Source organism: Centroberyx affinis, unplaced genomic scaffold (assembly GCF_046629955.1).
Source record: "Centroberyx affinis isolate AG114_WGS23_722 - 3 ecotype Tasmania unplaced genomic scaffold, CSIRO-AGI_Caff_v1 ptg002585l_1, whole genome shotgun sequence".
In the NCBI taxonomy this organism is placed as follows: domain Eukaryota; kingdom Metazoa; phylum Chordata; class Actinopteri; order Beryciformes; family Berycidae; genus Centroberyx; species Centroberyx affinis.
The window spans coordinates 57,339-71,631 of record NW_027280790.1 but is presented as its reverse complement, the minus strand read 5'-3'; the positions used below and the strand labels follow the sequence as shown (position 1 = coordinate 71,631).

At 47.9% G+C, this 14,293-nt stretch overlaps 1 protein-coding gene across 1 annotated transcript in view; it reads left to right on the top strand.

Moving 5' to 3' along the window:
* The first annotated feature begins 526 nt into the window (after nt 1–526).
* LOC139656941 (CUGBP Elav-like family member 2) overlaps nt 527–14,293 on the top strand; it is a 47,693-nt gene continuing 33,926 nt past the window's right edge. The window contains exons 1-2 of the mRNA XM_071534585.1: nt 527–605; nt 13,377–13,425. Coding sequence (XP_071390686.1) covers nt 13,377–13,425 — 49 coding nt within the window. The 5' untranslated portion in view covers nt 527–605. The remainder of the gene's footprint in view (nt 606–13,376; nt 13,426–14,293) is intronic.

Genomic DNA, 14,293 nt, shown 5'->3' with positions numbered 1-14,293 from the left:
CCTGTGTTTTTTTGTGTGCGGAGTAAGTGTGTGTATATGAGCGAGTGAGTATATGAGTGAGTGTGTGAATGAGTGACTGACTGACTGTGTGAGCGAATGAGCAAGTGTGTGAGTGAATGAGTGTGTGAGTTTGTGTGTGTTTGTGTGAGTGAGTGAATAAGGGAATAAGGGAATAAGGAAACAAGGATTAATGAAGAGGCATAACCCTCTCTCTTCCCCTCTCTCATGCCTCTTTGTGTGTTACTCGTGTGTGTGTGTGTGTGTGTGTGTGTGTGTGTGGGCGTGCGGTCGCGGTCGCTTGAGGCTCAAGTCATCAGCGTTGAAACGAATCCAAACGTATTTTCCTCCTCTCCGCTAGGATGTTTTGTCCTTAACATTCACTCAGCGTCTGCCAGTGTCGACAGGTGATGCCAAGCAGATGAATAGAGAAAATGCTCTTTGTTGCTCCTTATGCTCACCCACCTCTCTCTCTCTCTCTCCTTTCTCTCTCTCTCTCTCTCCCTCTCTCTCTCTCTCTCCCAGGCTGCTGTTTTGTCACGTTTTACACAAGGAAAGCTGCCCTTGAAGCCCAGAATGCACTGCATAACATAAAGACCTTAACAGGGGTGAGTGTGTGTCCTCGATTCTCCTATGCCCACTTTCTCCTCTAATCACACACTCACAGCAGCACCCTGAGGCGTGTGTGTGTGTGTGTGTGTGTGTGTGTGTGTGTGTGTTGCACCACTGCCACTATGCATGTATGTGAGTGAGTGAGCGAGCGAGTGAGTGTGTTACCAAGCAAGTAAGCGAGTGAGTGTGTGAATGAGTGAACAAGAGAGCAAGTGAGTGAGTGAGCGAATGAGGGGAATGAGGGAATGAGTCGACAAGTGAGCGAGTGAGTGTGTGAAGGAGTGAACGAGGTGTCAAGTGAGGGTTAGAATGACTGAGCGAATGAGTGAGTGAGTGTGTGAGCCAGTGTGTTAAGTGAGCGAGTGAGTTAGCGAGCGAGTGTGTGAGCGCGTGAAAGTGTTTGTGTGTGTGCAAGTGACTGTGTGAGTGAGTGAGCGAGCAAGTGTGTTAGCAAGCAAGTAAGCAAGTCAGTGTGTGAATGAGTGCGGGTGTGAATGAGTGAATGAATGAATGAGCGAGTGAGTGGGAGAACAAGTGTGCTAGTGAATTAATGTGTGGATGAGTGTGTGTGAGTGTGCGAAGTGAATGAGTGGACAAGTGAGCGAGTGTGAGAATGAGTGAACAAGTGAGGGTGTGAATGAGTGAACAAATGAATGAGGGAGTGAGTGTGTGCATGAGTGAACAAGTGAGCGAGCGATCGTGTCAGCGAGCGAGCGAGTGTGTGTCGGTGAACGAGTGAGTGTGTGAGCGAGTGAGTGGGTGAACGAGTGTGCTAGTGAATTCATGTGTGAATGAGGGTGTGTGCGAGTGCGCGAAGTGAACGAGGGAACAAGCGAGCGAGTGTGTGAATGAGTGGACAAGCGAGGGTGTGAATGAGTGAATAAATGAATGAGGGAGTGAGTGTGTTAGCAAGCGAGTGTGTGTCAGTGAACGAGTGAGGGTGTGAATGAGTGAGTGTGTGAGCGAGTGAGTGGGTGAACGAGTGTGCTCGTGAATTCATGTGTGAATGAGTGTGTGTGCGAGTGCGCGAAGTGAACGAGGGAACGAGCGAGCGAGTGTGTGAATGAGTGGACAAGCGAGGGTGTGAATGAGTGAATAAATGAATGATGAAGTGAGTGTGTCAGTGAACGAGTGAGGGTGTGAATGAGCGAGTGAATGAATCTGTGAATGAGTTTGTGTGTGCGTGAGCGAGTGACTGTATGTGCGAGTGAGTGAGCGCGTGAATGAGTTAGCGAACGAGTGAGTGACCGAGTGAGCAAATGAACGAGTGAGTGTGTGAAGACTTAAGTAAACGAGTAAGCAGGTAAAGACAGAGTGTGTGAGCGTACACTTGCACTGTGTGTCTGCCTGCCTGGGCCTGGTGCATATGCTGGCACTGCCCTTATTTTATGCTGTCTGCTCCATTCTCCCCGATGGAGCCCCCGCTCTTCCCTCCTGCAGCCCAGGAGAGCGATAGAGGGAGGGGGGCAGGCGCTCGCTCTGCCTCCCCCCTCTCGCTCCCGGAGCCTTCGGTGGATATTTAGAGGCCCCCAGATCCCTCCCGCCTGGGCTATTGGCTCCTTCCCCGCCTCTCTCCTTTGGCTGCGCCGGCTAACTGGAATCTCATCAGTTGAGCGCCTGCACTCGCCGCTTCCGTCAGTTGGATCGGCCGACGGCCCCCCCCCCCCGGGGCAGGACGGGGTGGATATCGCGAATCCCGCAAGAGCTATATAGCGGGATTGGTGCTCGGGCTCCTGACTCGGGAGTCAAGCTTGTTGTTTTGCGCCGAGTCACCGTGTTAATTGCTCGTGGAATAAGTACGTTAACTTTGGTCTGTTTCCTCCGCCGCGAGAGTTAGTCGCTCATCCCTTGATGTAGGTGTGAAACGGCCCCGGGGAGGACACATACTGCAGCAGTTTCGGGATTATGGGAACATGAAATCGCCTTCTTCTCCACAACACCCCAAACCCCCTTCCCCCGTTCCCCCGTCTGGTCGTCCCGCCTCCTCGCTGGCTTCTCTCTCCTGCAGTGGTGCACAATACACAGTAGGGTTTCGACTGATATGGGTTTTTATTCAATTTGGTTTGAAGTCTCTGCTATTTCTAAATCTGACCATTTCCATGACAAAAAAAAAGAAATTACAAGTATACAATTTAAAAGATAACATGAAATTTTGCTGATCCCACCGGGGAAACTGGGTGTATTATTAGGTGTATTGGGTGAGGTAAGCCATATTTTCCTGCAAATTTTGTTATTATCGGGGTGGAAAAGCTCTCCATTGAAACGCATGTAATATTGATTGAACATACGTAATCAAACGACATCATCTATTCTATCAGTTAGACAACACTAAATGGACGATATATGATTTTTTAATAAAAGGCCAATATCGACAAACCGATGTCAGTCTAACCCGAATATACAGGCGCATGAGAAGGACCAATACCAACAGTACACACACACACACACACACACACACACAAACACACCCATACAAAAGACCGAATCAATAGAAGCGTAATGACAGAGCGTTAAGTGTTTTTTGCAGGGTTATGTTTATCATTTTGAATAGGGTCTCTGCGGCAAAAGCGGCACTCCAGGCGTATACAAATGGGATGGCAGGTTGATAACCGTGCAACCTCGCTGTGGAGGGAAAAAAAAAAAAAAAAACACCGAAAGAAAAAGGCGAGGGGGAAGAAGGAGGGAGTCGGCGGACAGAGTTCGAGACAGACGAACCGACGACGAGGACGGGGGGGGGGGGGGGGGGGAATTAATTGGCGAACGAGGCGAGACAAAAGGGAGAGAGGAGCGCAGACAGACGGAGGGAAAGAGAAAGCGAGAGAGAGGGAGAGAGAGAGAGGAGGTTAGCGGAGGTGATGGGCAGATGGACAGGAAAAAAGGTGGAGTAGAGCACTCCAGCACGCTCGAGGGCAAAGCAATAAATGTGCCGCAGTTAAAAACCAATACCTGCTTATTAACTTCCCCACTCTCCCCGGCTTGTAAAAAGCCAGCGGAACAATGTTTATATTGGCACTCTTTCCCCTCCCTCATTCTCTCTCTCTCGCTCTCTCTCTCTCTCTCTCTCTCTCTCTCTCCGTCCAAACCCGAAGGCCCTAACGGGGGGAGAGATGCAATCACAGTAGAAAGTTGGAGCGGGGCCATTTCGTAGAAAAAAAAAAAGGGCACCGGTGCTGGCAGCGCCGGCCTGGCAGCCATGTTGGTTTAGGGCGCAGAACAGTTGAACGGCTGCCACGTTTGGAGGAGGGTGCTTTATGCGATGGGTGCATCTCTCTCTCTCTCTCTCTCTCTCCCTCCCTCACATCCTCCCTATACAGCACTGTGAGATGACAATGGCGTTTGGGTTTAGGCTTTCTAGCAGGGTGACACACTTTTGAAAAACAGCATTGGCAGCACTGCTTCTGCTTTTCTGCCCCTCTCTCTCTCTCTCTCTCTCTCTCTGTCTCTGTCTCTCTCTCTCTCTCTCTATCTGTGTCTATGTCTCTCTCTCCCTTTCTCTCTCTCTCCCTCGCCTCCTGCAGAAAAATCAGGTGCCATAGAGACCTGTGTGCATGTGTGTGCATGCATGTATGTCTCGATAAGTGTATGCAAAGGTGCATTCATGCGTGTGTGTGTGTGTGTGTGTGTGTGTGTGTGTGTGTGTGTGTGTGTGAGAGAGTGGATCCATGTCAGTTGCACAAGTTGTCATACTTCTGTGATGAAGTAATGACTAATGTTTTCAAAGCCTGCACAGGTCAGAGCAGGAATAGGATGTATGTATTGCATGCGTACGTACACACACACACACACACACACACACTTGCACACACACACACACACTCACCCCATCCGACTCCTCCGAACAGAGAGGGGTAAGCAAGACTATTTTTCAAAGAACAACAGCAGCTCTTAGTGAAGTTGCTTCTAATGACCCGCTAATGAAGCTCTGGGGGGGTGGAGACAGTGTGTGTGTGTGTGTGTGTGTGTGTGTGTGTGTGTGTGCGCGCTGCCTGGAGAGCCATGTGTTCCTCTCTCCAACTCTCTAATAGCACTACTGAGGTCTAAATGTGCCTCCTTCTCGCACGCGCGCGCACACACACACACACACACACACACACACACACACACACAACCCCCTCCATAACCCATCTATCGTCGGAAAACATGCCCCGTACCCCTGGAGCGATTTAAAGTCATAAGACCCACCCCCCGCTGCACACACTGATCCAGACCCCTGCATGACTCTTCAACACACACACTCACACACACACTCACACACACACACACACACACACACACACACACGTCTCTGCGTACACAAGCGTATGCACAGTCGTCGCCCGCCTTTTATTGCATTACATGTCGGGTTCTCTCTCTCTCTCTTTCTCTGCCTCACTCTCCTTTCTTTCTGTTGCTCTCTCACACACACACACACATACAGTACACGCCCTCCCCTTCTTCACACACAAACACGACACACACACACACACACGCTGCGCACTCAGACGCACACCAACAACACGCGGCGAGTTAAAGCCTGTCAGCCAGTCTGTCAGACAAGGTTGTTTGAGATTTTCCACTAAATTGAACTCTTTCATTAGTGGCTGACAGATGTCTAAATGCCCGGTGTCTCCCCGACGCCCGCAGAGGGGCCCCGGGGCCTCCGCTCCCCCCCGTCTGAAGTCGGGGCGGAGGGGGCGGAGGGGATGGAGGGATGAAGGGAGGGAGATGGAGAGAGAGAAGGACAGTTTGGAGGAGGGAGGGCAGCTAATCTAGGACGTGTCCTCTGGAGCGCCCTCCAGCTTCGAGAAGTTCGCCCCCTTTTTTCCCGCCGTTCTCCTTCTGACTCACCCTCTCCCTAGCTCTCTCTCTCTCTCTCTCTCTCTCTTTTGTCCTGCTGCATCTCTCCTTTCCTCCCTCCCCCCCCCTCTCCCTCTCTCTCTCTCTCTCTCTCTCTCTCTCTCTCTCTGTGTGAAAGATCCAGAGGATGAAAAGCCCTTTGATTCGCAGTTTCTCTCAAGGATATTTCATTCTTGACAGTGAGTGGCGTGGCGGAGGGGAGGGAAGGAAAGGAAAGGAAAGGAAAGGAGGGAGGGAGGGAGGGAGGAGGGTGCTTTCGGGTGTTCGGGGAGGTGGGGGGGGGGGGGGGGGCTTCAGACGCGATCACTCGAGCCCCGTGTCCTAGATGGGGGGCGGATCAGAGCGTTTGTCGAGCGCCGAGCTTGATAAGAAGCGCGGGGCTCATTAAAAGCTACCGTCGCTCCGAGACCACACACACACACACACACACACACACACACACACACACACACTAGACACACACACACACACACACAGGTCCCCACCTCCCTTACCTTTCTGCTGGCGAGATAATTAGTGACGCTCCGCTGCCAGAATACAGGCGCAAGGTTGTGTGTGTTCATGCAAGCAAAGGCACATCAAAAGCCCCCCATCAAATGGCTGTGAAAAAAAAAGAAGTGTGATCTCAAGCAGGGTTAAGAAAGTTTGAAAGTGCCATTTCATGATCCAAAGACATTAGTCACTCACTCACGCACTTATTTCAAATTGATGGACCGAGCTTTTGATAGGAGCACAGGCTGTAAGCATTGGAATTCTCAGCTTCAGTGATATGGGAAAACGTATTATTTCATATCCAAGTCCTTACAGTCTAAAGTTTTAAGTCTGTGGCTACTTTCCCACTGCAGGTGCTCAAATCCGATTTTGTGTGTATTCACATTCATATGTGAATGTGACCCATATCTGATATAGGTCTTCCTGAAATGACCCACATGCTGTTCACACTGCACTAAAAAACATCAGATCTGTGTCACATAGGAGGGGGAAACTGGGCCACTTTCAGCTGCAGTGTGAATGTGTGTGTCTATATGTCAAATGCCCCCTAGATCCATAGCTCACATACAGTATGCATGTATGCAGGTTATGGATTGAAGCTGCCGATAGACAATATTTTGTGTTGATATTCAGTATTTTTATGCGATTATGCAAAGATTTCCCCCCAAAATGATATTCTTGTCAGGGAGGAAAAGCCTCTCAAACAGCATTTAGACACTAAAATTTTCCATTGGTACCCAAGATAATAAGAAGAAGAAAACATCCAATCAGAATGTTGCATTAGAATGAATTCAGGTTAAGGTCTTCCCATAGACAACCAGTGTAGTATTGATCAATAGATATGCAATCATTCAAACTGCATAATATCCATCATATCAGACACTGACTGCACCAGATCTCATTTTTAATAAAAAGGCCAGTATCGGCCCTATTTATCGACAAACCACTACTACCGTGTGTGTGCAGGTGTGTGTCTGACACGCTCGACAGCAGCGCGGGCGAGGCTGACAGAGAGAGAGGGAGGAACAGCCGGTGTCCAGAGCCTGTCAGTCCACGTGTGTTGTTTGTTCAGGTGCGAGCCTATTACACATATCGCTGCTCTATCACAATAGCTCTCAGCGCGGCACTTAGGAAACAGTCGAGCCGTCTGGCAGGGGCCCCCTCGCGGAAAAGAGACGAGGTAACTCCCACCGACCGATAGGCGGACGGGGCCGATTTTTTTCCCGTCCGACCCCTTCTTTCGGTCTTCCGGCGGCTCCCGACCCCGGTAACCGCCCACGAACCCGGGAAATAGCACCGAAAACGGCGGAAACACGGCACTGTAAGATATTAAATATATCATGTAGTCGGCTGTGTGTCATCAAACATTCATGTATTATAGCCTGGAGGATATTATGCAACAAGCTGAAAGGTTAGACCTCGGACAAGTGTTTTATAAAAAGGCTGAACTAAGACAGCTGACCGGTAGACAGCTATTAGTGCGTGTGTGTGTGTGTGTGTGTATATGTGTGTGTGTCCTCGGCTTTAACTCCGCCTCGGCTCCTCACGGATTATTTAAGTCCAGAGAAAAAAAAAAAAAAAAAAAAGTAGCTCATTCATCGTGACGCCACACACACACACACACACACACACACCGCCGTTCCCACAGCGGTGTCATTACAGAGGCTCATTATCGAAATCAATTCAATTAAAGGCTGTAATTGCTGTAGTGAAACCCAAATGCTATCGCAAACAGGGCTGAAGGAAGGCAAACCTCATCGACGCGCGGACCCTCGGCGTGTGTGTGCGTGTGTGTGTGTGTGTGTGTGTGTGTGTGTGTGTGCGCGCGTGCTCTTTATTTAACGAAAGAAATATTAATCGCTTGTTTCAAATTAACTTCCCTAACCCCTCCTTCTTGGCGGCGGCGTTTAAGCGTATTGATTCGGCGGGGGGGGGGGAGGTGTGTGTGAGTGTATGGGTGTCGGTGGTGTAAACGCAGGCTAACTATGTTAAATACTTAGAGTGGTTAGTGCGGAGACGCGACGCGGCAGAGCTAATGCCAAATCCCTCCATCATTCTGCGCACACACACACACACGCGCACACACACACACACACACACACACACGAGCACCCCTCGCGCGCCGGGTTAATTGTTTACCGAGCTAAATGAAGTGGGGATAATGTGGGGATAGGCTAAGCGTGCGCTAAGACGAGGGGGGATATTGTAAAGGACAATTTGATTTACGGCCGTTTGTTCGCTTAAAAGAGAGCGGGAGCTTAAAAGTCGGGCTGCGTCTGTATCGATGTGTTGGAGAGAGAGTGAGATTTTGCACTTGATAAATACCAGTGATAAATACAGTATATGATGTGCTGTGAGCAGGGATGTACGCGGGAATCTTTATGACATAAATTCATACGATGCATCATAGAAAGTAGACTCAAACTGATGGAAGTTATGTGAGGATAGGCTCTTTTACAGGAGAAATCCATGCTTGCATTATGCTGTTAGATGTCAAACTGTGATGTTCAACGCATTCCAGTCAGAGTTATTTTGTGATGAAGTGTTGTAATTTACTTTTTTTTTTTTTTTTTTTGCTGTACCTACTTTCCCTCAACCTGCCTCGCCTTTCCGCTTCAGTCAGTGATACGTTTCCCAGAATGCCTTTAGACCACTGGTTCTCAACATGGGGTCCGGGGACCACCATGGGGTCCTTGAGAGAGTTCCAAGGGGGTCCCCATGCAAATTGATGAATTGTTAAACTTCAGAATTATTTCATTTGCAAGAAGTGAACACAATTAGAGAATGTAGAAGAATGACTGTTTTGATCATAGTTTCACTGCTATCTCTCCACCTACAATATAGACAGTCATGGAATTCTGGACAAAATCATATCTGAATAAAAAATATTCTCAGATTTGGGTTTGAGAGACAAAATCTCATCAAATGGGGGTCTGCGGCTCTAATGTGGACTAATTTAGGGTCCTTGAGATGAAAAAGATTGAGAGTCACTGCTTTAGACAACCCCTAGAAAACGGGAGTGAACTGATTCTGGGGGATTCTGTTTTAGATCGCTGAAATGTTTTCTTCTATTAAACTCCATTGTAGCTGGAAATATCTCGACCTGACCTGTTGTCTATATTCAGAATTCTTATTCCGGAATAAGAAAAATACGCCACCAAACGACAAAATGGACCCAGAAATGCAAAGTACGTCGCCAAAAGCTGAGTTTTTTTTTTTTTTTCAATGGGAAAAAGTAACTGAATTAGTCTCTGAAAATGTAGGTCACTTTAGTTGATATTGGCGGTTGTTTGCCTTATGGTGGTCACCGACTGGAGGTCATAGTGTGTGTATGTGTGTGTGTGTGTGTGTGTGTGTGTGTGTGTTGGGACGGTCTCGGGCGCCGGTCACCGATATTGAATCCCGACTGCGAGGGCCATCTGTCTGACTTTGAGCAAGCAGCTCACCGTCACACCTTGAGAGAGGAGGAAGGGGAGAGTGTCTGCGGATTCAGTGTGTGTGTGTGTGTGTGTGTGAGAGAGAGAGAGAGAGAGAGAGAGAGTGAGCGACCCTGTTGGTGTTTGGTGCCATACACTATGCGAACTCCGCTGCTTTTTGGCCCACACACTCCGGTCATGTGAACTCGGGTGTTGCTTTCGAGGTGCCAACTGCTGGCAAAGGGCACACACACACACACACACACACACCACGTACCCACCACACACACACACACACACACACACACACTCTACACTCATCCTATCCCCCAGCGTGAGTAGTCTTCTGGCTCCAGGACAAGTTGACCTCTACCCTTTGAAGGCCCGGGGCATTCCTGGCGGAGCGCGGCGGGGCTGAGAAAAGGCCGCAGGGGGGATAACGTTCACCCAGGAGCAGCAGTTAACATTTAGGAAGTGTAGGGTTACTTGCACTCGATGTACTGGGACTATTTAACGAGAAAAAGAGAGAGGGGGGGGTTTGGCACATGGATCACCTAAATGCTGGCCAGGTGGCAGGAGTGTGTCTGCAAGCGAAAGAGGATAATAAAGATATAAAAGCTGGAGGTGGCGCCGTTTTATCAGCTCGTCCGACAGATAGACACCTCGGCCTGAGCCAGCATGGGGGCGGAGGGGGGGCGGGGGGGGAGGGGGGCGGTTAAAGAGACTGATTCTGTAATTGGAACGTCACAAGGTCGATCCCGGCTCGGCTCTGACCCCAGATCTGTTTTTTTGGGATCGAAGCCAGCGGTTTTTGTGCCAACGTTCAGTTTATCTTTAGATCGTTTCCATGCCAAATGAGTCAGTGTTTCTTCCACAGTTTTGTCCTTGTCAGGGTGGAAAAGCCTCTGAAGCAGCGCTCAGATCATCATGGGACACTAAAACTCTCCAACGAACCCCAACCCGGAGTAATGAAATTCTTTTAGGTGTGTTAGCAGCTCCTTAAGGCAGGGAAGCGACCTCCATCATATCAGAGGCCGAAATCCAATTTTTTATTAACAGGCCAATATCGGCCCAGTATATCGGCAAATTGATATCTCGGTCTCACCTCTGTTCTGATTGAAATCCCTGTTAAACACACACCTTTGATCACATAACTCGGGGTCAATGAATGAAGCGTGTCAAGTAACTGTTCATTTAAATATTAATGAGGCAGCTGAAAGCATGCAGTTGCAAGCGTGTTTATTCATTTTTCATTCTTTTTTTTTTTATAAATTAAAAAGAAAGCATTTATTGACCATATTGAGCGTTCTTGCTGTTTCATAACAATATTAAGCGACTATTAAGAGTTCTTGAACTAGCAGTATGAGTAGAGATTTTCGGGCCGCACATTAATATGCAAATGAACCGATATGCAATTTTCAAAGGTGTGCATTTATCAGGTATTTCACAACAGCTTCCAGCTTGACTTCCAACCAGTCAGAGCTGAGCACCGGAACTCTCCATTGTGTAATATGGCAATTCAAGTACTCTAAAAAAAAAAAAGATTAAAAACAAACGGTAACACTTCACTTCGAGTGCACTGTGACACATCACAAGCAGATTAGAAGCCCCTTCACAAGCAGAGGCAAACTTTCCTTATAATATAATCGTCAGACAAACATCAGAAAATTACATTCAGTTTCAGCCGCGCCATCAAATCCTGTGTGTCGGTAAATGATTCAGCCCCCTATTTCTTGTCTTTTTTCTTTTTTTTTGCACATTGTGTTTATTATATCACGCTCTGATTAATTATCATGCACTCACAATGTGCTTGTAATGCGCTTAGGGTGCCTTATGAGTACCACTTCAATTAAAGTGTTATCAAAAAAAATATATATATATATTTATAGTTCTTGGCCTGGCAAGTGGAGGAAGCTTGATTTGACGGATGGGACAGAGGCCAGGGAGCGAGAGCAGACTGTCACATGACCCAGGAAGTAAACAGGAAGTAAACAGGAAGCGGTCGAAGCAGCTCAGAGACATTTGTAAAGGCTGCACACATGGCTCACGCAGTTAAGTTTTTTTCGGCAGCTTTTTCTTTTTTTTTTACGAGACAGAGCGAGGACTCGTTCTCTTCTTTTTTTTTTTTTCTTTTTTTTCTTCGGCCGGGCTCCCGGTGAGCGCGTAATGAATGGCAGGCCGCGGCTCCGGGGGGGGGGGGGGGGCTGCCGGGGCGAGAAGAAACGGCACTGTGGAATTGTGGGATAGCGGGAGGAGAGCCCCGCTTTGTGCGTCTCGGCGGGGCGCCCCGGCCCGAGATCAAACGGGCGTCGACGGCGCCGCCCGCCCGCCGGGCATTCTGGGTAGACAGACCTGGGGAGGAGACGGCTGAAAGCCAGACATAAGTGTTTGTACCTGTGTGTGTGTGTGTGTGTGTGTGTGTGTGTGTGTGTGTGCATATGTGCGTACATGTGTGGGTCCGTGTGGTACTTTTTTTTTTTTTTTTTGCCTTTAGAGGACTTTAAAACAGATTAACAAGGAGTGACTCAATGTGACTTCGAGGTTCGCTTTGACACGACTTCCTTTCTTTTTTGAGGTGGCTTCAAACACATGCCCCCCCCCCCCTCCCTCCACCCAACACACACACACACACACACACACACACACACTCTTCCCTCAGCCATGTCCCTGAGTCTGTCCTTGTGTTAGTGATACTGTACAGCTGCTGCTAGAGACACTGTAGCCCGAGGGCGAGAGACTATTCCTGTCACTGTCCAAACGCAACACTCTTTGTCTATGCACCCTTCTCTCTCTCTCTCTCTCCTTCTCTCCGATCCCTTCTCTCTCTCTCTGTCTCCCTCTCTTCCTGTGATAACTCCCTCCTCTCTCGCTGTTTGACGCTCTCTCACTCTCTGTCTCTATCCCACCTCTCTATTCCCCCTTCCCGTCTCTCTCTCCTTCTTTCTCAGTTTCTTTCTTTCCTTCTCGAAAGGCGAAAGAGCGCAAGAGGGAGCACAAGATGGATGTTTTGTGTGTGTGAAGGAGGGAGAGAGAGAGAGAGAGAGAGAGAGGGAGAGCTCACGGCTGGGAATTGCATGTGATTGATACTGGATTACTCTTCTTTCTTTCTTTCTTGAAAGGTGGTGAGAGAGTGCAGGATGGATGTTTTGCGTGTGTGTGAAGGAGAGAGAGAGAGAGAGAGGGAGGGAGAGAGAGATATAGAGAGAGAGATCATGGCCGCTAATTGAGTGTGATTGAAACTGGGCTAGATTTGAAGAATTTTCTTTTTCTTTCTTTCTCCCCCACTGTTGACTGCCCCCATCAGGCGGGTTTGGGAATGGACAGACTAGATTCTATAAAAAAAAAGAAAAAAAGTGAGGGGGGGGTGATAAGGAAGAGAGAGAGGGAGATAGAGGGACAGAGAGAGAGTGGGGATAAAGGTGTGTGATAGAATTGGAAGATCAAAGCCTTCTGTCACAGCGTGACTGAGCCCAGGGGCGTTATGGGTAAGACGGGGCACACACACACACTCACACACACACTCACACACACACACACACACACACGGCTGGTATTTGACTCTGAGTGTGATTGATACTGGGCTAGATTTGGAGAATCACTGTCATTCGTCTCTCCGCAGATCAAACAGCCACATAATCTCCCATAAAGGAAAGAGAGATGGAGGGAATAAAAAAGGGACAGAGGAAGAGAGATTGAAGGAGGGAGAGAGAGGGGGAGAGAGAGAGAGAGAGAGAGAGAGGTGACAAAGCCCTCTCGTCTATGAAGTGTTTGTTTTCCATAAAAGAAGACCTGGCGCCTCCCAATACCAAAAAATGCCATCGATCAATCGGTTCCATTAAGCCTCTGATTCGCCTCACACACACACACACACACACACACACACACACACTGACACACTTATGAAGAGTAACAAGCAAGCATACATGCTGGACTGGACTGTGTGTGTGCATACATGTCTGTGTGTGTGTGTGTGTGTATAACATTTAATATATTTCGCCCCTTTTTTTTTTCTGTCTCCTACAGATGCACCACCCTATTCAGATGAAGCCTGCAGACAGTGAGAAATCTAACGGTGAGTAGCCTACTTCAATTTCCTTGGTAATAGCTATCTCGGCCATGTGTTAGAGCTCGTTGCTCGAGAGAAAAGAGAGAGAGAGAGAGAGGAGGGAGCGAAATGCTGATATATATATCAATATATTTTTTTGTATGTATGAATTATTGAGGTGCTTAGGAAGGAGGTCAGTGAAAGTTGAAGTGTTTGGCCTCGTGCTGAACCAGTCTTTCTCCCCTGTGGCTGCTCGCTCATACAAACATACCATACGCGCTCTCCCTCCACACACACACACACACACACACACACACACACACACACACACACACATGTACACACTTTGTCCTAGACTCACCCCGTTTCCAAACTACATACTGCAGATACAGTTCTGAATAGATTTCCTATGCTAAGCCTCTCTACATTCCTTTTCATTCTAATGAGGAAGCTACTGTATATACAAGTGGATGTCAGGTCCACTAAAAAAAAAAGTCTGAAAAAGTCTTCAATTGTCTAAATTTAAGGCCTTAAAAAGTCTTGAAATGTCTTAAATACAGTAATTAGAGAATTTTGCACAGGCTTGTTTTTAATTAAGTTTAATTTTGATGCAGCTATCAAATTAGACACAGGTATTGACCCATTTTTTTTTACATTCTGTGACATTTAATGGAGGCAGAGTTGGAAAGTAAGACAAATGAAATAAGGCAAATGTCATGAATTGTAGTGTAGTTTCATCAAAAGATGTGAATGGTACCAGCAGTAATATTGGTTTTATGGGTTTTTTTAAATTGTATTACATTACATGACATTCCAGTTGGTCACATTAAGTTTGACCCACATGTCCACTCTTAGATAAATACAGAACAGGGTGAATATCACATCCCAAACATGT